At 42.5% G+C, this 24,494-nt stretch overlaps 1 protein-coding gene across 3 annotated transcripts in view; it reads left to right on the top strand.

Moving 5' to 3' along the window:
• The window catches only part of STX8 (syntaxin 8), a 313,076-nt gene that overhangs the window by 19,311 nt on the left and 269,271 nt on the right, over positions 1-24,494 (top strand). For all 3 annotated transcript variants that reach the window (XR_002726115.3, XM_023190864.2, XM_023190863.2), the window contains exons 3-4: positions 651-745; positions 11,518-11,628. Coding sequence is in view for 2 of the 3 variants with exons in the window: in XM_023190864.2 (XP_023046632.1) it covers positions 651-745; positions 11,518-11,628 (206 nt within the window). In the remaining variant the exon portion in view is untranslated. The remainder of the gene's footprint in view (positions 1-650; positions 746-11,517; positions 11,629-24,494) is intronic.

Here is a 24,494-nt window from a genome sequence, read left to right as displayed (position 1 = left end):
TCTCGCCCTCTTCTCCATCCTTTAATGTAACAGGTTAGAGTCGCAGACAAAAATTTCCTCTGGGATGACTGGAGAAAATTCACATACTCCTGGGAAAAGAGTCATGTGTGTTTCACATTCCTCTTGCATAAAAAGAACACATTGCCTTAAAATGTTTCCTTGGGTTGTAAATTTTACCGGTTGTTTAGAGAGCCCGGTGGGGATGGTAATGGGACTTCACGCTTTGTCATTGGAAGCCTGGTTGAGAGAACTGTGTGTGGGTTTTTGCTCTGGAATGAGGACTTGGGGAACACAATTTCCTGCATGGTTCCAAGGCAAATACGTAGGATCAATGGGTAGAAGCTCAGGCCACAGGATTCAGCTGATAGTGAGAGCTCACTGACAGTTTCTAGTCAGTATCGGTGTTCCAGTCTGGCTTGGTTCACCATTTGGCCAGGATGTGGAGCGGGTACAAGCTGTAAGTGGGCAGCTGGGCCAGGGCACCACTGAGCCTCCTTCCAGCCCTGAGTTTGTCGTGAGGGGCTGAGTATCTATCTCTTCCAGCCCTGGTTTGATTGAATCATAGCCCGTGAAGTAGTGTTTATGTGATGTAATTTCGTGGATTCTGCACTCTGGACTAGAATACTTAGGATGTGTTCTTTTCTTTTCAGCTTACCGTGACAATCAGAGCTTTGTTGCAGAACCTGAAGGAAAAGATCGCCCTTTTGAAGGACTTATTGCTAAGAGCTGTGGCAACACATCAGATGTATCCATGTAAACATTTCCACCTCTTTTCTAGAGTGGGAGGAAAAGCAGTCATATTTTAAGAAAGGAAGGAATCTGGGCCACCCAGATTTTCCCACAGCTTGAGGAAGACCTGGTTTCCAAAATATTGCCTGTAATCTTGATTTCTATTTTCAGTGTCTGTTACATGTTTTACAGTGAATATGCTGGCAAAGCAAGACTTACCGAGGGAATTAACTTACTTGGGTGTAACCTGTACAGTTCAGGAAGCTAATGCTTTCCATCAGTGCTGTATTTACGGAGCCCTGCACTGCTCCCTGTCTAGACCGCCTTGACCATAGCTGGCTACTGCTCCAACAGGAAAACTTCCATGATCATCCTAAGCTGTGATTCTGCTTCTGGGAGTTTCCAGAGTTTTTAGTGATCATTTCTTTTCGGAGAGGCCAATCCCAGTAGAAACCATACATCTCTCCCTTCCCCACCTACCCCATGTTTTTGTAGATGATTGAGATGTGGCTTGTTTGCCTTGTTTTTCCTCCAGAGGCACAGACTCTGCCTCTAGTATGGGAGTCTGAGGGGAAGGGGTGGGGTGGGACTTCCTTGAAGCAAGTTATGCTGTCATCTTAACCTCCTACCAAGTGGTAATTTTTTTTTTTTTTTTTAGAAATTCATAATCTGGACCAGGTGCAGTGGTTCACACCTATAATCCCAGCACTTTGGGAGGCCGAGCACTTGAGGTCAGGAGTTCGAGACCAGCCTGGTCAGCATGGTGAAACCCCGTCTCTACTGAAAATATAAAAATTAGCCAGGCGTGGTGGCGCACGCCTGTACTCCCAGCTACTCGGGAGGTTGAGGCAGGAGAATCACTTGAACCTGGGAGGCGGCGGTTGCAGTGAGCCGAGATCATGCCACTGCACTCTAGCTTGGGCAACAGAGTGTGACCCTGTCTCAAAAAATAAAAAAAAGAGAAATTCATAATCTGATCAATTTAGGAATGTATACATGACTTGTTACCTACACTAACCCTTTACACCTGAGTGTATATTTGTTTGAAAACTTACCTCAAACTGGTCTTCTCTCATCATTTCTCTAAATTGTCAGTAGTTCATGCCAAAGACCCAATTTTTCGTATTTCAGGAAGTGGATACTGCCAGGTTTTACATATATGGAAATACGGGAATACAACTTTTTAGACAAAACAATGGAAAGTGTTCTAAAAATTATTTTCCCCCATTGTTACCCCTTTATATCACTAGGAAAGTTGGCTTAATTGCGTGATTTTCTAGATATTCAATTATTGATCCACTAAGTTTAAAATAAGAGTTTAATTTCAAACAATTAGGGCCTTATTTTTAACACAATTGGAATATTCTGAGATACTTTACCTTCCATGTAGTGTAATTTGTTATGGCACAGTTGGTCTATCATATAAAGGGTTTTTATTTTACCCAAATTAACAAGTCCTAATATACAGACCTCACTGCACCATTGTGCCCAGCTAATTTTTTTTTTTTGAGAGGGAGTCTCATTCTGTTGCCCAGGCTGGAGTGCAGTGGTGCAGTCTCGGCTTACTGCAAGCTCTGCATCCCAGATTCATGCCATTCTCCTGCTTCAGCCTCCCGAGTAGCTGGGACTACAGGCACCTGCCACCACACCTGGCTAATTTTTTTGTATTTTTAGTAGAGACAGGGTTTCACCGTGTTAGCCAGGGTGGTCTTGATCTCCTGACCTCATGATCTGCCCGCCTCAGCCTACCAAAGTGCTGGGATTACAGACGTGAGCCACCATGCGTGGTCTAATTTTTGTATTTTTAGTAGTTTCAAATGGGCAGTTCTGTTTCCTCTGCTTTCAGTACTAAGCACTGGGAAGTCTACACATGGCAAGGTGTGTAAATTCATGTTAGTGTTACCTAAAGCACATATATTAAAAAGGTAACTACATATTGTTTCATGATATCATGCATTTGCTTCCATTTAGATAACATTATTAGTCACCTTGTTTATGTGCTAAACCTACTGGGCAAGAAAAATATACAAATTAAGAGCTTTTCCTTTTTTCTATTAGTAATAATTTCTGCTAGTTATTACAGAGTACTAAGCATACCACAGTTACAATTGACTCTGTTCTCCTAAATGCTTACAGTCTGACCATCTGTTGAAATCTCACAGGTTTTTGGTTTTGTGGTCATCTCAGAATTACTTCCCAAATTATTGAATTAAGGAGTAAGCATCCAAAACACTGAACAAGAGTTATTTAAAACATCACAAAAATATTTAGGGGCCTTAATGTGGATAATTTAGAATTTACTAGGAGACATCAAAAATTCAACTGGACTACAACAACTTTCTTTAAGATTCTATTTATTTTTTTCAAATAATTGATCTATTTCTACTGTAACAACTGCAGCCAGTACTAGGGATGGCATTTAACTAATCCACCCCATGAGGGCGCTCATAAACCTGTGTATTTTTAGGGAGGCCACCTCTTTTTTTTTTTTTTTTTTTTTTGAGATGGAGTCTCACTCTGTCGCCCAGAGTGGAGTGCAGTGGCGCAGTCTCAGCTCACCGCAGCCTTCACCTCCCGAGTTCAAGCGATTTTCCTGCCTCAACCTCCTGAGTAGCTGGGATTACAGGTACGTGCCACTGCACTCAGCTAATTTTTGTATCAGTGACTTTTTAATCCTTTTTAGTAGAGACAGGCTTTCACTATGTTGGCCAGGCTGGTCTTGAACTCCTGATCTCAGGTGATCCGCCCACCTCAGCCTCAGGTAATCACGCCTGCTGGGATTACATGTGTGAGCCACTGTGCCTGGCCACAGAGGACACTTTTGATGTAAGGGAAAGGAGGTAGCGTATATATTATGAAGGACTCTTTTAAATTCTCCTTCTGTTCCTCCCATCTTCCCTTCCCCTAACCTCCACCTTTCCCCAAACATTTAAAATAATTCTCTGGCAGTTATCCTCCAGATTTAAGATAGATAGCAATCTGTGAGTCCTAATAATCTCATATTATTAGATTTTTTGGTGTTTCCTTCTCTTCTTTACAAAAATAGGTACTGAGGCCAAGTTAAACTTTGCACCGAAAGTCACTGATGAAGTTGGAGAGATAACCCAGAATTCCAGCAGAGGAGGTTTTTTTGTTTGTTTTGGTTTTTTTTTTTTAGATAGTCTTGCTCTGTCACCCTGGCTAGAGTTCAGCGGCACAATCTTGGCTCACTGCAAACCCCGCTTCCTGAGTTCTAGTGATTCTTCTGCCTCAACCTCCCGAGTAGCTGGGATTACAGGCATGTGCCACCATGCTCGGCTAATTTTTGTACTTTTAGTAGAGATGGGGTTTCACCATGTGGTCCAGGCTGGTCTCGAACTCCTGACCTCGTGATCCACCCACCTGGGCCTCCCAAAGTGCTGAGATTACAGGTGTGAGCCACTGCACCCAGCCCCAGCAGAGGCATTTTCTACACTGAGGAGAGGATTCTTGGAGAGCTTTAGTCATTTCCCAGGACCCCACAACTAGGAAATGGAAGAACCAGGTTCAAACACAGGGCTGTGTGGCCCCAATGTGAATTGTTTAAAAGCTGAATTATACTTTAGTAGAAATAATACAGTCAGCTGTCACCTGGCATGTCTTCAACTAGAATTCTCTATTAATTGTTGTGTTGCTGGACTGCCAAGACAAATCTTGTTTATAATACAAATCTTCAAGAACCTTCTTAACTATCAGAAGATTAGACAGTGTTCACTGTGGTTTATTAGGTATACTTTATGATGTTGAGAAAAATGTTTGTTCATAAATCACCAGTGGAGTGACTTTTTAATCCTTTTTTTGAGGCATAATTAATGTTTAGTGACTTTTTTAATGTGAATATTTGAATACCACATTTCCTTACTGTGCTGCGTAGTTGAGAGTTTATGATCCTTAATAGATTTATGCCTTTCTACATTTGTGAACGTGTCCAAAGAACAGTAGGAGTTGCCAGAAAGATAAGTCCTATGCAAATACTTTCTAAACATTGAAATTCATGGAATTAAGGCATGAGATGTTATGCTGTCTCCTGAAAAAGTATTTTTCTCCTGGCAGGAGTAAAAGTCAAGTTAAAATGGAAGTTCTGTGCTTTTGAATCCGTTAGTATGCAATTAATAAACCGAAGTCTTGCGGTCAGAGAGTTTAAATTCTGAAAGGCCTTAACATCTGTTCACAGTGGTCTTTGAGACAGGAACTATAATTGCCTCACCAGCTGAGAAGAGGTGTATGCTATGGGAGGCTGCATGTGAAATTCCAGATAGTACTAAAGAGACTTAGTACCATCTTCTTAGAGTTGGCTTCACATGAAACTTATCCTTTTGTTGGCATTTCAAAGGAGGCCGCATCTTTACTTAATTTAAAGAGAATAAAGAAAATCTCTTTACAAAGGGGTTTGATGTCTAAAAGTACTTTGGTGTCTTGGGAGAAGGCCTTTGGAAATAATTTTTAAAAATCTATAAAATATAAGTAAGTAGGGCCGGGTGCAGTGGCTCACGCCTGTAATCCCAGCACTTTGGGAGGCTGAGGCAGGCGAATCACGGGGTCAGGAGGTGGAGACCATCCTGGCTAACACGGCGAAACCCTGTCTCTACTAAAAATACAAAAAATTAGTCGGGCGTGGTGGCGGGCACTTGTAGTTCCAGCTACTCGGGAGGCTGAGGCAGGAGAATGGCGTGAACCTGGGAGGCGAAGGTTGTAGTGAGTCAAGATCGAGCCACTGCACTCCAGTCTGGGTGACAGAGTGAGACTCCGTCTCAAAAAAAAAAAAAAAAAAAAGGTAAGTAGATAGATAGGTGCATAGACAGATGTGGTGATTACTACGCAACAAACCCCAATGGATGTGGTTGTGGAGAGGCTGACTGAACAGATTTTACAGGTATCCCCTGATAACTCCAGTGGAGGAAGACTGGTTCTCAAACACTGTGCCTGTCCCTCAGTTTACACTGATACTTGGTAATGTGAGAAAAATAAGGAGAAGATAGTGTTTATGTAGTGGAAGTTTTCTGATTTATAAGAACTTTTTTCTGATTTAAGACAGGATCTCACTGTGTTGCCTAGGATGGAGGGCAGTGGCAAAATCCTAGCTCACCGCAGCCTCAAACTCCTGGCCTCAAGTGATCCTCCTTCCTCAGCCTCCCAAGTAGCTAGGACTCCAGGTGTATGTCACCATGCCCGGCTAATTTTTTCTAGAGATGGGGTCTTGCCATTTGCGCAGGCTGGTCTCGAACTTCTAGTCTCAAGCGATCCTCCCCCTTGGCCTGCAAAATGTTGGGATTACTGGTGTGAGCCACCATGCCAAGCCTGTTTTCTGATTTATACAGAACTGTTACATGGTTCTTTCTAGTTTTTGGTGTTAAAATCTCCTTGCTTTTTCACCATGATAGTAAAAGTAGACAGTTTTGTTTCTTGTTTCCTTGAACACCCATACCTGGCAAAATGTATAATTGGTAATTCTGTGTAAGTTACACCCCCCCCCGCCAGTTTTTTTGGACATATTACTGGTCCACGAAACCTGAATGTCTAGGCGCCATTGGTATAGTGGGAACAACATTGGCTTTGAAAGCAGAGAGATCTGAGATCAAAGACCAGCTCTGCCACTTGCCAAGGCCAAACAGCAGTTTAGCCTTTCTGGACCTTAGTTTCATTATCTGTAATGTAGGAATAATCATGCTTTGCCAAGTTGTTGTGCAAGCTGAAGAAAATCTTTTTAAAGCCCTTCACAGGACTAGCCCCCCATAAGGGTGAGTGGTGAATAAAAGGTGGTTACCAACACTTACCCCTGGGGAAGTTACTTAACCTCTTTGTGCCTCATTTGTGGAATGGGATGCTAGAAGTCCACCTGGCATAAAGGCTTGTTGTGTAAGGATGAGATGATATGCATACAGGGTGCTTCAGATATACTGAGTCCTCCTTGAGGATTAGCTGCTACTGATTATTTTATCATTATTGTAAAGATTTCAGCTACCGTTGAGAATTTACAGGTCGTCCTTTCTTTATGGAGTTTTTAATCATGCATGGTGGTTATATCAAAATACACAAACAATGATGGTATTAAAATAGTACTTGCAAAATGTGATCAGTGCTTTCAGGAAGGTAAGGACTTGGCCTGGTACATCATAAATATTTATTAGAGTTTGTTGATTTTAAAAAAGAAAGCTGGAAAAGTCTTTTGACCTCTAAAACTTTGAACTGTTCCCTTGCAGTTCTTCTTTTTTGGCACGGAGAAGCAATTATCTGCAAACTTCTTTCTTTGCCAGAGCAGCGCTTTCACAAAATAAGGCTTACCTAAATTCTATTTTTTTTTTTTTTTTTTCCGAGACGGAGTTTCATTCTTGTTGCTCAGTCTGGAGCACAATGGTGCAATCTCAGTTCACTGCAACCACCGCCTCCCAGGTTCAAGCGATTCTCCTGCCTCAGCCTCCCAAGTAGCTGGGATTACAGGTGTGCACCACCATGCGTGGCTAATTTTTGTGTTTTTGGTAGAGATGGGGTTTTGCCATATTGGCCAGGCTGGTCTCAAACTCCTGACCTCAGGTGATTCGCCCACCTCAGCCTCCCAAAGTGCTGGGATTACAGGTGTGAGCCACCATGCCCGGCCTAAATTCTTAAGCCTTATACCAAATATACGAGAAAATCCAGGAGCTGGAGTGGGATTGGGTGTCCTGTGGATCCAGTTGCATATTCACCCCGCTCCATCTGTGGTTCAAATGCTTACCAGGTTACAGCAGAGAAACTGGGCTTATGCATGTTGGTAGTAGGTATTAGTAATATGAAATCAGGATCCAGTTTTATTTACAACCTTTTATATCCATGAATTGGCTATAATTACATGTAAAATCAGCATAGCCAAGGACAAAGTACTATGATAGTTAGCTCTTCTCTTTTTTTTCTTTATCTGTCTGTTCTCTTATCTTCTTCCTTGGCTGTTCACCAGGTTGGTGGAAGAGGGAGGGGATCCCCAGCACTGGCCACTGACTACGTGCTGTACTTTTTTTTTGTTTTGAGATGGAGTCTGTGTTGCCCAGGCTAGAATGCAGTGGTGCAATCTTGGCTCACTGCAACCTCTGCCTCTCGGGTTTCAGTGATTCTCCTGCCTCAGCCTCCTGTGTAGCTGGGACTACAGGTGTGTGCTATTACACCCAACTAATTTTTGTATTTTTTTTTAGTAGAGGAGGGGTTTCACCATGTTGTCCAGGCTGGTCTGGAACTCCTGACCTCGTGAACCGCCCATCTCAGCCTTCCAAAGTGCTGGGATTATAGGCGTGAGCCACAGCGCTCAGCCTATGTGCCCTACTTTCTGCTTGTCCTTAGCATCACTCAGGCACTCTTTCCCACTACCCTGCTTTACCCAACTGCTACACACCTGTCCACATACATGCTGTATAGATTGTTTCCTGGATGATCCTTTGACCTCTTACTAACAACAACCCTTATATAACAAGGGTGCTGTGCAGATGGTCCATTAATCAATTTATTCTCATTCCATCTCCCTCCTCCGCATCTCCTTATGCTCTGTTCTCTCCATAGATTAAAACAAAATATAAAACAAAGAGGCAGAGTGTTCCTAATTGGATTGTTTTCCAGATTTACAGAGTCCCTGGGAATATTCTGAATTCATACGCACAGTATTGTTTTTATCAGGATTCTAAGAAGTGGCAAAGTTAAGTCAGCACCTCAAGGTGGAGAAGTCCCCAGAATGTTTGGTGGAAAAGCCGTGAGCTAGGGTAGAATGACCTGGGCTCTCACCTAGCATCGCTGTTAACCCAGGCAAGTGACTTAGCCATGCTGGTCCTTAATTTTCTGGTCAGCAAAACAAGAGAATTGGGATCTTTAGGGCCTCTTCTAGCATCAACCGTGTGGGTTTCCGTCCTTTTGTTACTCATCAACAAAACATCGTCATCAAGTTTTACTGTTTCTGAAACTGATGTTCTTAAGTTTAAATCTGTAACTAGTATCTGCTGATTTTAAAATGTACCTTTATTGTTTTTATTACAAAGCGTATTATACTTTCTACTGATACATTTCTCATTAGTTGTTACCAATGACTCCTCTCTCTCTTACTTATTCTTTTTCTGTCTCATCTCATTCTTCCTAGTTAAGTGTTGATGGTTAGTAGCTAGTGTCTCAGACTTTTCTAGGCTGGAAATATATGCATATATGTAAATAAGAAATTCTTTTGACTATAAAGGGATTGTATTATACATATGGTTCTGAAGCTTGTGTTTTTATTGATGAGCAGATGATAGAGACAAACATTAGGAAACAATATTCGGTGAAACATCAGTCTCCCTTATACCCTTAATCCCAGTTGTCCTTCCTTAGAGGTGATGTTTATATATCAAAAATTTTCTGTGTATATATACACACATAAATAGATACGATTTTTTTTTTTTTTAACCAAGTGGGAGCATACTGTTCACTGTTTAGCTCCTTGCTGCTGCTGTTGTTTTTCCTTTTTTGGTTTAATGTTATATTTTGTAGATTATTCCATGTCAAATAATTCATGTAAACACTTAGTAAGTGCTCAAAAATGTTAATTATCATTATCAGCCCCCTAAGCAGCTTTCCTATTCTTGGCTGAAGGCTACAAAACATTCCATTGTACAGATACACTGGTTACTTACTGATATTTCCAGTGTGGCTATTATAAATAATAGTTCAGTGGACATCCTTGCTTCTAAGTCCTTGTATGATTGTATCTGCAGGAGAAATGTCTGTTGAAAGACTGTACCTTTTACATTTTGTTAGGTATTTAGAAGGCAATTTAGCAGTTGGTTGAACCTGTTTGCATTACTATCAAGAATGTATGAGGCGGCCGGGTGTGGTGGCTCACGCCTGTAATCCCGGCACTTTGGGAGGCTGAGGTGGGTGGATCACTTGAGGTCAGGAGTTCCAGACCAGCCTGGACAACATAGGGAAATCCCGTCTCTACTGAAAATACAAAAATTAGCTGGGCGTGGTGGTATGCACATGCAATCCCAGCTACTTGGGAGGCTGAGGCAGGAGAATCGCTTAAACTCCAGAGCTGGAGGTTGCGGTGAGCCAAGATCATGCCACTGCACTCCAGACTGGGTGACAGAGGGAGACACTGTCTCAAATAAAAAAAAAGAAAAGAAAAAAAAAAAGAATGTATGAGGTCAGGTGAAGTGGCTCATGCCTGTAATCCCAGCACTTTGGGAGGCTGAGGCGAGGGGATCATGAGGTCAAGAGATCGAGACCATCCTGGCCAACATGGTGAAACCCCGTCTGTACTAAAAATACAAAAATTAGCTGGGCGTGGTAGTGGGAGCCTATAGTCCCAGCTACTCGGGAGGCTGAGACAGGAGAATCGCTTCAACCCGGGAGGCGGAGGTTGCAGTGAGCCAAGATCGCACCACTGCACCACTCCAACCTGGAGACAGAGCGAGAATCCGTTTCACAAAAAAAAAAAAAAAAAAAAAGAAAGAAAAAGAAAAGAAAACATTTTCGTAGTTTGAATCAAGAAAGCTAGTATGTAAAATGTTGTACTTAGTCCAAGGGAAGCGGTGCCGGTTGTTGACAGACGCCACTTCCCTTTTTGCTTCATGCGCGCCTCTGCGCACGCGCCGCACTCTCGTCCACCTGTTGGTGAATTGTAGGTTTCTTTGCAAAGACTACATTTCCCAGAAGGATGGTTTTTGGTTTTAACCACCACTTATGAATTGTTGTGGAAAAGATGTTAGAGATTATCTAGTGTTACGTATAAAGAGAGAGAGATCCAAAAAGGTGAAATGACTGGTTCAAGAGCATAATGGTAGGAATAGGGCTACAACTCTGCCTTTGGACTCCTGGTCTAGCATGTTTACTAGAATCACACATCAAAATTATTCTCTTTGTAATTTTCTTTACAGATCATGCAATGTATTTAAATAGTGAACTGATGGTAGCAATTTATAGAGCAAATCTGTTACATAAAACATAAAGTAGCACTTTATAAATATTCTAGGTGTGTTAATAGATATTAACATGGAAGAAAGAGAACAATATAGAGAACTTCTGTCCCCCAGCGCCCCCACTGTTTTAAACAGAGCATCTTAGGGTATTAATATGTAGGAAAACGCCCTGGAACACTGACACATATAACTCAAAACCTAAGGAATCACTGAGCCAGGTTGCACCACTGGCAGGAAAAGTCATTTAAATTTCGTCACTGGGGCTGGGCATGGTGACTCACACCTGTAATCCCAGCACTTTGGGAGGCCAAGACAGGCAGATCACCTGAGGTCATGAGTTCAAGACCAGCCTGGCCAACATGGCAAAACCCTGTCTCTAATAAAAATACAAAATACAAAACTTAGCCGGGTGTGGTGTTGCATGTCTGTAAGCCTAGCTGCTCAGGAGGCTGAGGCAGGAGAACTGCTTGAACCCGGGAGGCAGAGGTTGCGGTGGGCCGAGATCGCATCATTGCATTCCAGCCTGGGTGACAGAGCGAGACTCTGTCTCAAAAATAAATAAGTTTGGTCACGGGGAGCAAAGTAATATTTACCTGGTATATTTCTCATGAAAGAACTTGTGTCGTGATCCATGTCAGTGTTTGTAAGTCTCTCTGTGACAGTCCTGCCAAGGTCCTTTACCTGATGACCTGATGAAGGTGAAGGTCAGAGTAGGAAAAGCACAGGAGTGGTGAGCATCCCTTCTGGGTAGTAGTGATTACAGTCTGTAAAAGCCACAACTGACTTGAGGAGCTAACTTAATAATGTAATAGTTAAAACGAGGTCATTTATTCACCATTGGACCTTAACAAGATGTCTGCAGAACACAGCTTGAAGGGGACCGAAGACAGAACCTCTTGGATGATCTTGTAACTCGAGAGAGACTACTTCTGGCATCCTTTAAGAATGAGGGTGCCGAACCAGATCTAATCAGGTAGGATGTTTTCATTTACAGGGATTACTTGGTGGGCGAAGACTTCTTTGCAAATATTATAGCTGTTTCCTGAATGGCTTACTTTAGGCATTAAATCAATCAAAATCGATTCTATTCATTTATGGTGTTGGAGTATAATTTTCTACTCAATTTAGTTTTCGTTAATTTTCTAGGTTTGGTAAACCAGGTATGTTCAGCTGAATCCCATCTTGGGTGGAACATACAAAGGGAGACTGTGGGTCAAGTCGGAACATTTCTTTGGCATTCTTTGGTTGAGTTTTCTGCTTTGTTAACTGCCTGCTAAACTCCCGAAGTCACTACTTCTCTGTGTGGGCAAAGGAGTGTTTTTGTTTTTGTTTTTGTTTTAAATTGGCATATTGAAAAAATGAGTCCTAATAAGACTGGTCCGGCGCCCACAGAGGCGGAGGAGTTGGACCCTCCTCCCCGTTCTTCGCCAGTGAGTGATTCACGCTTCAAAGAGCCGACAGCTGCTCTGAGCCCGGCTCTGCTGGAAGACCCCGTGGACGGGTCCGGCTTTCCAAGGCTGAGGCTGATGAACCGTAAATTGCTACATCTTTAAAATTGGCCTCCCCCTGTTTCTAGAACTTCCTTAGTTTCATCATGGGAACCATCACAGAAGGCAATGAGCTTGGGTGGAAAGCCGCCTCTCCTCGTCTTCCACGCTAGGGATGATGCATTTATCGTGGAGAGGAGCTTGTTTCTCGTTAGTTCCCAGTTAGGAATAGTATGGCTTCCCAAGGGCAGTGGTTTTGGACCCTAGTCCTGCATTATCAGACTCCGCCTCGGACAAGTGAACCCGAGTGGGATTGAGGTGGAGGGGCAGGGGGCAGGGAGGTCTCAGGTGATTCTAATATACAACCCGGATTGCAAACCACTGCCTAGAACAAGCTGAAGAAAATGAAACTGATTTTCCTGTGGATCCCAGTCTTCTCAGGAGCAGTTTCCAAGGTTCCATGAAGAAACTGAAATACAGAAAGGTAGATGGGATGTTAAGTTGCTTCTGTGAAGAAATGAACCTAACGAGTCGGTGAGGGAAGGGTGATACTCTTTTGGCAGTCTCCTGGGCAGGGTTTAAATGAAGACAGAAGCCTGTGGTGGGCCAGTCTCCTGTGGTTCCCCATATTTCCCTGGCATATTCAGTCCCAGGGTACAGGGGTGAAGTATGTGGATGAAGGTGGTGTTCTAGGTTGGTCAAAGAGAAAAGGTGAGCAAAGGAATCCAAGGTGGAAAGAGAGTACTGTCGTCAGGGCGCAGTGGCTCATGCCTGTAAGCCTAGCACTTTGGGAGGCCGAAGTGGGTGGATTGCCTGAGCTCAGGAGTTTGAGACCAGCCTGGGCAACAAGGTGAAACACTGTCTCTGCTAAAATACAAGAGAAAAAAAAAAAAGTAGCTGGGCGCGGTGGTGGGCACCTGTAGTCCCAGCTACTCGGGAGGCTGAGGCAGGAGAATTGCTTGAACCTGGGAGGTGGAGGTTGCAGTGAGCCGAGATTGCGCCACTGCACTCCAGCCTGGGACAGAGCAAGACTCTGTCTCAAAAAGGAAAAAAAAAAAGGAACTGTCTTTTAGAAGGGGCTTTACACTGAAGGCAGAGTCTTTTTAGTCAAGATATTAATAAGGGCATGGTTAGGACAGGGAGCTTATTTCATGGAAAAACGGGGTCATGTAGAGAGATGAAGAAGGGGGCAAAATATTCAGACTATTCTGCTTGGTAGTGATGAGGCAGTCGTGATAAATATTCATAGTTCCCATTTGAGAAGAGCGTGCTTTGCACCAGACTCTGCTCTTTGCTTGTCATTAATGATGCTGAAGGAGCCAACCTAGGAATTTAGGCCAAGGACCTCTGAAGTCCTCCTACCGGGTCCTTCTGTTTTCTGTTTTGTTGGTTTTTGGTCCCCACTTGCCTGCCTTTGTCACCCTTCTTCTCTAATCATCTCTGTGTCCTTTGAACTGTGACTGGCTGATAAGCAGCGTCAGCATTACCTGGCAGCGTGTTACAAACTCAGAATTTCCAACCGCAGCCCCAAAGGATGGAATTAAAACTTGCATTTTAACAAGATCATCAAGTGATTTGAATGCACATTATAATTTGAGAAATATTGCTTTGTATCATTCCTTTTTTTTTTTTTTTGAGACGGAGTTTTGCTCTATCACCCAGGCTGGAGTGCAGTGGCACAATTTCAGCTCACTGCAACCTCCGCCTCCCAAGTTCAAGTGATCCTCCTGCCTCAGCCTCCTGAGTAGCTGGGATCACAGGCGCATGCCACCACGCCTGGCTAATTTTGTATTTTTGGTAGAGATGAGGTTTTACCATGTTGGCCAGGCTGGTCTTGAATATCTGACCTCAGGTACTCTGCCCGCCTCAGTCTCCCAAAATTCTGGGATTACAGGCATGAGCCACTGTTCCCGACCTGTGTCATTTATTCTTAATCATGGCACTTTGCATCAGAATCCCCCAAGAGAGAATGGAAAAAAAAAAAAAAATACAAATGTCTAGACCATCTGCTTGCGGAGTTCGATTCATAGTCTTGAGTGAGACCTGGACAGCAGTAGGGTTGGGGAGACTGCTGGGTGGTTTTAGTAGATGGCAGGGTTAGAATGACTGCTCTGTCATGATGTACTAGTCATGATACCTATAGCATGTGTCTGCTGTTTTTTATATGGTAGGCACTATGCTAAGCTCTGTATGTGCATTTGCTCAGGAGCTCTTTATAATATCCCATTTTGCAGAAGAGAAACTGAGGCTCAGAGGGTTCAAGATTCTAAAGCTAGTCAGTCACAGAACTTGGATTTTAGCTCTGAACTCATAACCATTGCACCATAAAAAGAGCTGGATGAGGTGTTAGGAGGACCCAGTTCTGTAGCTTTCCAGTCCCTGAGTCATCTGGGCTTCTAAGATATTGACCTTAGACTGGGGGTACATGTGCTGCCCATTTTTCATTGTCGTTAGGACCAGATGAAGTGATTGCTATAAGATGGGCTTTGTAAACTCTAAGACCTTTATAAATACAAGATGTTATTACTGGAGCATTGTGTCTCCATCAGGCTAGGAGGGAGCTCATGCTGCCTCATTGCTTTGGAGATCTTCTGTCCCTCGTGTCATGCCCCCTGAGTGCTCAGGGACCTGGTCTGTTTGACCCCAGCATATGCTGCACCTGGTCCTCTGCCCTCCATTCTCCTCTTCCACATCTCATTTGTTCCGTGTCTACTTCCTTCCGTGCCCAGCTTGCTGCCTCTTGTCTTATTAGTGAACAATCTCATGTTAATTCTAGCAGTGGAATCAACGGCTGGCAATGTCCTGTCTTCTGGAGGTATTTTAACCAAAACCTCCTTAAACCCTAGGATTTAAACCACAGTGAATTAGTTGATGAAAATGTTTAGGGAATTTGGCAGGTTAGTGTCAGGTGGTTTTTTTGGACAGAGGCCTTCTGAGGACCTCTGGGTCCTGCCACTGGGACTGCCTTTTGCTCTTCATGCTTATAAGGCTGATCCATGTGGTGGACTAAAGCTGTTGCTTGTTGGTGTGTTGGTGAGTGGCTGAGTGGCATGGGGACAGAGATCATACTGGGGAGACACTGTCAAGCAAAGGTAACTGAATCCCTGAGGGTTGAAATAAAGTAACTGGCCAGACCTATTTACATGCTGTGAAGATGAAACCAAGGGCAACATAGAGATTGGTGTATCTTTTCAGGACCAGAAGTCTAGGATAGATCAGAATAAGCTTCTAGAAGAATTCTTTTTAAAAAGAATGTAAGCCCTGTCAAGGAGAAATGACTCCTGTGGAGTGATTTGAAGAAGGTAGACATGGACATAACACACAACGATGGTCCGTTCCTGATGACATGGAGTCTGGCCAAGAGCGAGAAACCAATGTGGTGACTGGACATTAAGCACCATGAAGAAAGAAAGTCATTGCAGATACAGAGAGGAAGGAGAGTGACGTCGGTGGCCTGGAAGGTGAATTTCCCCTTCACTTCCATTGGTGAATCCTTATTGGGCTAGGATTGCTTTAGACCCAACACCCTAACAGGAACATGTCCACATATGCTTGTCCAAAAAGTGCAAGTCCTGTAGACATTCCAGAGGAGTCTGATCAATAAGAAAATTCATACTAGAAAAAACCACTCTCAAAAGCTATGTAGAAAAGTCCCCAGGAAATCTGCTCAAGGGCCATGAGAACAAATACCCAGCTAGCGTTGCTCCAACTGGTCAGGGAAGATGGCACCATGTGGACTTACTGAGGACCAGCAAGAAGTGTATGGTTGAGTGAATGCTAAAGCTGAAGTGGACTGCCAGAAGCAGATTTTCTTAGATTTGAGGTCACAGTTGCTGGTCTTTGATTTCCTTCACCTGCCTATGTAAGAGTATTATTTTTGCCTTCTTTACTCCTAATCCCCGTCCTTGAGACCTCCCCTTATTTCCCCAACTTCTCATACCTAATAATTCTCTTGCTTGGACCTAGCCTTCTGAGGACCTTAATTCAATTGTAAACATGATTTGTTCATTATATGACAATGTTCAATTACAGTTCGATTGTATCCCCTTCCCCCGATTGTCGGTTGCCTGGTCATTTCTAATACCAGCTGTTAGGGAACGCTCAGCTCTATCTATCTTTGGAGAAACTCATTAGTTTCTCTGCCAGTTGGTTTCTGTAGTATCTCCAATGACTTACAGAGGTTTCCTTGGACCTCTCCACAGTTAATTCCCAGTTCCGGGCTCCTCCAAGATTTTCGTTTGCTTCTCTAATCTCTGGATTCCTCCAGCATTTTTCTTTGCTTCTGTAGTTCTTGGTTTTTGGTGGGGGTCAGTTGGGTTGCTTTGTCACTTTGTGGGTGCAGGGTAGGTGTCTTTCCCTTAATTCATGACGTCCAGAAGCACAGTGGCCAGAAAGCCTTGTCAGAACTTTGAAATGTTATAGACATGCTCACTATGGCACATTTTGTCATTAATGCTAGACCATGACCACAACACATTTACTGTTAGAGAACTGGGGTTAATCTGCTAATCAACATTTCTCTAGTAACTGACAGCAATGCTGCAAGATCAGTTTACCTTACCAGGACTGGCTTGGGACCTGGTGAGCCTTCCTTCCTAGAGCCCCTACCTCTGTTTCCCTCTTTCTCGTTTACTTTGTGCAACCCTCTTTTCCTCTCTTTCTTCCCCATCCCTCGTTCCTGAGAGCCTTTCCATCCCTCTTTTCCCTCCTCTCTTCTCTTCCTCCTCATACGTGGCCTTATTAGGGAGAGTCAAGTATGGTCAGACTTCAGTTTGGATTAGCATTTCCTTTAAATAGACATTAATGTGGCAATCACATAATTGAATGTGTAACTTGTCATGTGACAGAATCTTAGTTTTACCTTACGGATTACTGGTTATTATTCTAAAGCAGTAAGCCTTGGTCTCAGTAAGCAATGGTTGACTAATTTAGGGCATTTGGAAACTTGTTAAAGAAGTCTCTGCAACAGTGTCTCTTAGAAGAAGATAAGCCCTGTCTCATAAAGCAATGACACAGCTTCTGATTTAAAACCTTCCCGCCCTTTATATTCGAGAGCATTGCTAAATCTCACAATTAGTGAAATCTTTGCCTGTAAAGAGAGAAAAAAAACAACAAAAACCATTGCATACTCCGCTGCTCTGTGACCATCTCAAAGATTATGTGATTAACTCAGCTGCAGTGGGTGGCTAATTGGCTGAGCTTTAATCTTCACACCACCAACTATGTCGAGGATTATAGGGAATAGGAAGTTGTTTAGAGTTTGAGGTGGTAGTTGTATGTCAGGAAGGATATATTAACAAGCAGACCAATTGCTAAAATCAAAAGAAGGTGATAATGAAATGGCTACATTTTCTCAGAGTGCAGATTTTTAAAATTTGATTTTAGAGATAGACTTTTGCACTACTGACAAAACATTTACAGTGTCTAATTCATACTATTGTATTGGTAGTCAAGATGGGCTAAAAAAAAATTTACATTAAATTCTAATATTAAAAATGCTCCTCTCCATTTTAAACCGTTGAATGTTTTATTTCAATTTAAATCTTGGTTTATAAGAAGGATGATTTATGTCCCATAGTACTTAGATTTCCTGAAGAATCATTGATTTGTACTTCATATTGCTTAATGTTGTTAGCACGTGACCAACCTACTCTTCTAGAAGAAGGAAGTGGCTAAGGAATAGACATCCATATCATAAACCCCCTTCTGTCTTTTATTTATGTCCCTGAAATGCAGCGACTTCCTAGCTTTTCTGACATGCAAGGGTGTGCTGAAATCAGTACAGATTTGCTTTGTCCTCTAAGTGAATGTAGGGATAGTTGAACCCCAAGAAGTTATTAAGTGCAGTCAAGAATATTATAATTTCCTGCTATTATAATTTCCTGCTAGTTTAATGAAAAATAGGTAAGGAAGCAAAAATGTGGTGAAGTAAACCTTCCTTCATTAAGTAGATCTTTATTGAGTGCCTGATAGGTGCTATACACTGATACTGGAAGTGTAGTGGTAAAAAAAACCAAAACTACAAAAGCACCTACTTTTTGCAGTTGAGCTACGTACAGTCCAGGGAGAGAGACAGGCATGAAATAAAGAACCATATAATCAGTAAAATATATTCAAAAAAATAGATTATATTTTGAGAGCATATTAGTGGGAAGCTGATTTAGCTAGGGAGACTATGGTTAATACTTAACTGTTTTTCTTTTTTGGAAGTGTATATTTTGTCTCTTGGTCTATATTTTAAATACCTCAAGGACAGAGACCAAAGCCTAGCACAATTTTTAATAAATAATTGCTCAATGAATGGGCGTCTTCACACACGTTTCTGTATCTGGGGTAACATCCAGCCCAGAGTTGGGTATACAACAGGTGTGTTATTGATTCAGCACGTTTTTGTTGATGGAAAGGTTGACTGAACCAGGAGGCGATAGACTGTGTTAACTAAACAAACCTGCGAATGTCACACTTTTAATACATGAAAGTTTTTTTGCCTGCCTCATGTAAAGTCTGTCACGTAAAGCTGCCTCCGAGCTTCAGGTTGCTTCCTTCTCTGGGCTGTGCTCTCATGACACAAGGCCTGTGTGTTCCCCATGACTGGAGAGGAATGAGGGTGTGGAGAACTCACATCCGTCTTCTATGCTTTGGCCTGCAAGTTTCACACACTCAGCCCCTTGGCCATAACTAGTCACGTGGCTCCAACCTAGCTGTGAGGGCGGCTGGGGGATGTAATCTTTCTGTATACTCAAGAGGAGGGCCTGGGGAAGCATGCAGCTTTATCTCTGCCTCCTTGATTATTTTGGGTAGTTTGATGGAAAGACAAATAGCTTTGGTACATAATCTTGCTGCTTTCTTCTTGAGCAACGATTAGAATCAGAAGTTACTGAAGCCACGCAAGGTGGGCTAAGAGGTGTCCATGGGGGGATTAGTTTGTCATTTATAATGCCTGTTCTTGGCCGGGTGCGGTGGCTCGCACCTGTAATCCCAGCACTTTGGGAGGCCAAGGCGGGTGGATCATGAGGTCAGGGGTTTGAGACCAGCCTGGCCAACATGGTGAAACCCCATCTCTACTAAAAAAATAAAAAAATTAGCCAGGCATGGTGGCGGGCGCTTGTAATCCCAGCTACTCAGGAGGCTGAGGCAGGAGAATCTCTTGAAACCAGAAGACAGAGGTTGCAGTGAGCTGAGATCGCGCCACAGCACTTCAGCTTGGGCAACAAGAGCGAAACCCCGTCTCAAAAAAAAAAAAAGCTCATTCTTGCAGAGTTCAGAGTTTACTCAGGAAGGGGAAATGTACACAAAGACAGATCACAGCACGGTGGAATTAGTGCAGATGGGTGTGTAGAAGCGTGATGAAGACCAGAAGGGAAGGTTGTTTCTTCAGCGTTCAGGGGAGGAGGACAAAGAAGTCTGGAAAAGAAGGTTGTGCTTATTGTCCTGACCCACTCTGACTGATATTTGTTAAGGGGGTGCCTGGGTTTAGCTCTCAAGACTAGTGTAGCAGTTGGCTGCCCTCAACCACGTATAACAGATAACCCTACTGAAAATGGCTTAACTAGGGAAAAATGTCCCATGAAATAAGTTGCAAGTTAGAGAAGTGAGAGGGTTGATTGACAGCCCAGTGGTGCCATCAGGGCTTCAGGTTCTTGCGGTCTCTTCATTCCCCTTCGCCTCCCAGTACTCGGTGTTGGCTTTGCCTTCTGAGTGACTCCTCTCATGGTCTCAGAATAGCTACAGCAGTTCCCAGCCACACTCGAAGCATAACAATAGAAGAGAAAGGAGAATGTGTTTTGCATGAGTAATATAATTCATATGGCTAAGACGTCTACAAAGCATTGAACAGGATTCAGTGAAAAATCTTCCCACTATCTCTCCTCCTCCTCAACATAAGTAATTACTCTCAATAATTTTTGGCATATCCTTCCAGGGTTCTCTTAAGTGCATACCAGCAAATAGGAATGTATTATTTCTCTCCATCTTTTACACACTTGGTAACATATCATACATAGCATTCTACAACATTCTTTTGTCACCTGATCAGATATCATGGAGATTTTCCCAATCGTGACATAAGGTTTTGTCATTAGGTTTTGTAGCCTTATAATATTTCATTGTATGCATTTACTGTCATTTATTTAACTAGTCTTTTAAATATATGAGTATTGTTTTCAGTCTTTTCTATTACAAAACTACAGTAGTGAGGGATTTTGCATACGTGAAAGTATATCTCTAGGTAAGTTCTTAGAAGTAGGATGACTAGAGGCTGGGCACGGTGGCTCACGCCTGTAATCCCAGCACTTTGGGAGGCTGAGGCAGGTGGATCATGAGGTCAGGAGATCGAGACCATCCTGGCTAACACGGTGAAACTAAATACAGTAAAAATACAAAAATCTCTACTAAAAATATAAAAAATTAGCCGGGAGTGGTGGCGGGTGCCTGTAGTCCCAGCTACTTGGGAGGCTGAGGCAGGAGAATGGCGTGAACCCGGGAGGCGGAGTTTGCAGTGAGCGGAGATCGTGCGTTTGCACTCCAGCCTGTCAGAGTGACAGAGCAAGACTCTGTCTCAAAAAAAAAAAAAAAAAAAAAAAAGTAAGATGGCTGGGTCAGAGAGTATGTGCATTCGTAATTGCAATAGCATTTCACAAGTTATTTTCTAGCAGGGTAGAACCAGTCTAGACTCGTGCCAGCGATTTATGTGAGTGCCTGTTTCCCAACAGTCTTTCCCAAAGAAAGTTGTTACTTTCGTATCCTACTCCAAACTAACATATAAAGAGAGCTTTATATAGTAATATCTTAGTAGAGTTTTATGTAATTATTATGTATAACTACAGTGAACCAAGGTTATAAAGAAATTCTCTTGTGTTCTTTTTCTGGTACTTTTGTGGTTTTATAACTGTTAAATCTTTGATCCCTTTGGAATTTAATTGGTGAAGAGTATGAATCCTGCATTTTTCCTACTTAGCTCTATTCTATTTTTGTGACTGACTACATTTTTTACTTAGTAGTTCATTTTCTCATCTTCAAATGTAAGATGCTGCATTATCATAGAATACATTCCCATATGTATTTTGATCTATGTCTGGACTTTGTAATGTGTTCCATTGGTCCTTCTGTCTACTTATATGCTAGTACCACATTTTCTAAAATATGGATACTTTAAGTTTTAATATATGATAGGACAAATCTGCCATTAAACTTCTTTTTAAGAGTTTGGCTTTTTTTTTTTTTTGGAGACAGAATCTCACTCTGTCGCCAGGCTAGAGTGCAGTGGTGCAATCTCGGCTGACTGCAACCTCTGCCTCCTGGGTTCAAGCGATTCTCCTGCCTCAGCCTCCCAAGTAGCTGGGATTACAGGTGCCCGCCACCATGCCCAGCTAATTTTGGTATTTTTAGTAGAGACGGGGTTTCACCATGTTGGCAGGGTGGTCTCAATCTCTTGACCTCATGATCCACCCACCTTGGCCTCCCAAAGTGCTGGGATTACAGGTGTGAGCCACCGCGCCTGGCTGAGTTTTGCTTATTTTTTAACACGAATTCTAGAATCAGCTAATGTAATTCCATAAGACAGAACAATTCTTTAAAAAAAATTGGGATTGTGTTAAATCTTGAAATCCCTTAAAATGTTGAATTTTCTCATCCAAGATCATGGGATTTTTTTGTTTGTTTGTCTCTCCAAGGCATTTTTCAGGTCTTTCAGTAACATTTTCTTCAAAAAAGTGTAACATGTTTCTCGTCAAATTTATTTGTTTTTTAAGTCTTTTTGGTTGCTCTTTTAAATCCAAGTTTTTTAAATTGTACTTTTCTATTGTTTATCTGAAAACTGTTGATAATTAATATCTGCTATTAATATTGAAGTCACTTTTTTTTTTTGAGACAGCGTCTCACTCTGTCCCCCAGGCTGGAGCGCAGTGGCGTGATCTCGGCTTACTGCAAGCTCTGTCTCCCAGGTTCACGCCATTCTCCTGCCTCAGCCTCCTGAGTAGCTGGGACTACAGGCGCCCGCCACCAAGCCTGGCTAATTTTTGTATTTTTAGTAGACACAGGGTTTCACTGTGTTAGCCGGGATGGTCTCCATCTCCTGACCTCATGATCCACCTGCCTCAGCCTCCCAAAGTGCTGGGATTACAGGCATGAGCCACTGTGCCCGGCCTAAAGTCACTTTCTTAATTCTCTAATAGCTTTTGGCATTTTTTTCTCTTGATTTTTTTTTTTTTTTTGTATTTTTCAGTTATTTGTTTTTAAAGAGCAATGAAACGCTTCCTGGAAGCTTCCTAATTGACTTTGGCTCAAAATAGAAATAGACTATTGTACCACATGACCATATTATACCAAAAATTATGGGAGAATGGGGTTTCTGTGATTGACTAGCTTAGTTCAGGAGGGAGATATTCTTGAGCTGAAAATGAGGATGAGGTTATGGTCTCTGAGCAGTGGAGCCCTGAAGAAAGTTGAGGTTCTGATAATAAGGAAGATAAGACATAATGACGTTGGGTAGGCAAGTTGTAGTGTCTGTATCATCTCTTCTCTGCAACTGCCTAAGCAACTGCAACTCTCTTCTTGAAGTTTCTTCAAGAACCAGAGACTCAAGGTTCAATTCTTTGACCTCATTAAGAACCTTCATTTCTTGTCACTTCTCCTTTCATTGAAATCCCAGAGAGATAGTAACTCGCTGACCTTTTGGGTTATTTTATTTAGGCTCAAATGAACCTAAGTCCATTACTTTTAAGTCTCCAATTCACTTTTTTTTTTTTTTGAGACGGAGTCTCCCTTTGTCATCCAGGCTGGAGTGCAGTGACACGATCTTGGCTCACTGCAAGCTCCATTTTCCAGGTTCACACCGTTCTCCTGCCTCTGCCTCCCAAGTAGCTGGGACTACAGGCAGCCGCCACCGCGCCCGGCTAATTTTTTTGTATTTTTAGTATTTTTTTGTATTTTTAGTAGAGACGGGGTTTCGCCGTGTTAGCCAGGATGGTCTCGAACTCCTGACCTTGTGATCTGCCCACCTAGGCCTCCCAGAGTGCTGGGATTACAGGCGTGAGCCACCGCGCCCAGCCTCCAATTCACTTTTTAAAGAAGCTGGGATGTATACACCCATCAGTTGTCTTCCTGAAGAGGTTTAGGAGAAGTACTTTCTAAGTGCTTTTTTTTTGTTCTGTTTCGTTTTGTTTTGAGACAGAGTCTCACCCTGTCACCCAGGCTGGAGCAGTGGCACAATCTTGGCTCACTGCAGCCTCCACCTCCAAGGTTCTAGCAATTCTTCTGCCTCAGCCTCCCAAGTAGCTGGGATTACAAGCACGTATAACTATGTCCAGCTCATTTTTGTATTTTTAGTAGAGATGGGGTGTCACCAAGTTGGCCAGGGTGGTCTCGAACTGCTGACCTCAGGTGATCCACCTGCCTCGGCCTCCGAAAGTGCTGGCATTACAAGGCATGAGCTATCGTGCCCAGCCTGCAAACAGTTTTAACGTGACACATTTATACAGTTTCAGAGAGCTGGTTTCTTCTGCAGACAGATAATCTTGTATATATTTTGTTAATTCTTGTTTAATTCTATTTTGAGAAGTAGTAGCTTCTGGCTTTGTCTACACGTTCTGGAGAAATATTAGTAATTTGGTGCATGGACTAATAGAATGACAAAGGGAGTATTTGAAATAGGAACTGACCAGAAACGTGGAATATATGTTGCCTTAGCACATTTTTTCCACTGTTTATGCTGCATCATTTTTTGCTTCACAGTATATCTTGAAGATGATGAGGCAGAATGTTTAGGGTAATACTGTTAACTAATGGTCTGATACTAGTCATATAACGTGTACAGTGACCATGTTTTCTTGGAGAGAAAAACTAGGTATGTCATATGATGAAGTATTTTTTTGGGGACTCTTCTTGGTGGAGGAGGCGGTTTGGTTGACAGTGTTAGGCCAAAATGTTGACCGTTCCAGTGGTTTATGGGAATGAATGTTTGTTTTTGAAGAATGTTTTTTAGATATAAATTTATTTTTAAAGTAATTTATTACATTGTTAAACTGTACAAAAGCATAATCAGTGAAAATTCAGGCTCCTTGTACTTCTCACCTACAGTTTCCCATTTTCTTCCCCAGAAGCAGCCACTTTTAACAGCTGTTTGTGTGCCCTTCCGGAGGGATTCTCCATGTATCCAAGGATATATGCACAGGCCCGTATCCCCAGTCTCTATTCCAACTTGTTTGTGTTTTTTTACAAAAAAACAGAAATTATAATATAATATGCATTCTTTACTGCATGTCGTCTTTTTTGCTTAACAGTATATCTTGGAGATGACGAAGTAGAAGGCTTCAATACTCTTAAATGTCTTGAAACTACCTTAGAACTTGACAGT

This window comes from Piliocolobus tephrosceles, chromosome 16 (genome assembly GCF_002776525.5).
Source record: "Piliocolobus tephrosceles isolate RC106 chromosome 16, ASM277652v3, whole genome shotgun sequence".
Lineage (NCBI taxonomy): Eukaryota > Metazoa > Chordata > Mammalia > Primates > Cercopithecidae > Piliocolobus > Piliocolobus tephrosceles.
This window is presented reverse-complemented; position numbering and strand designations above follow the sequence as displayed.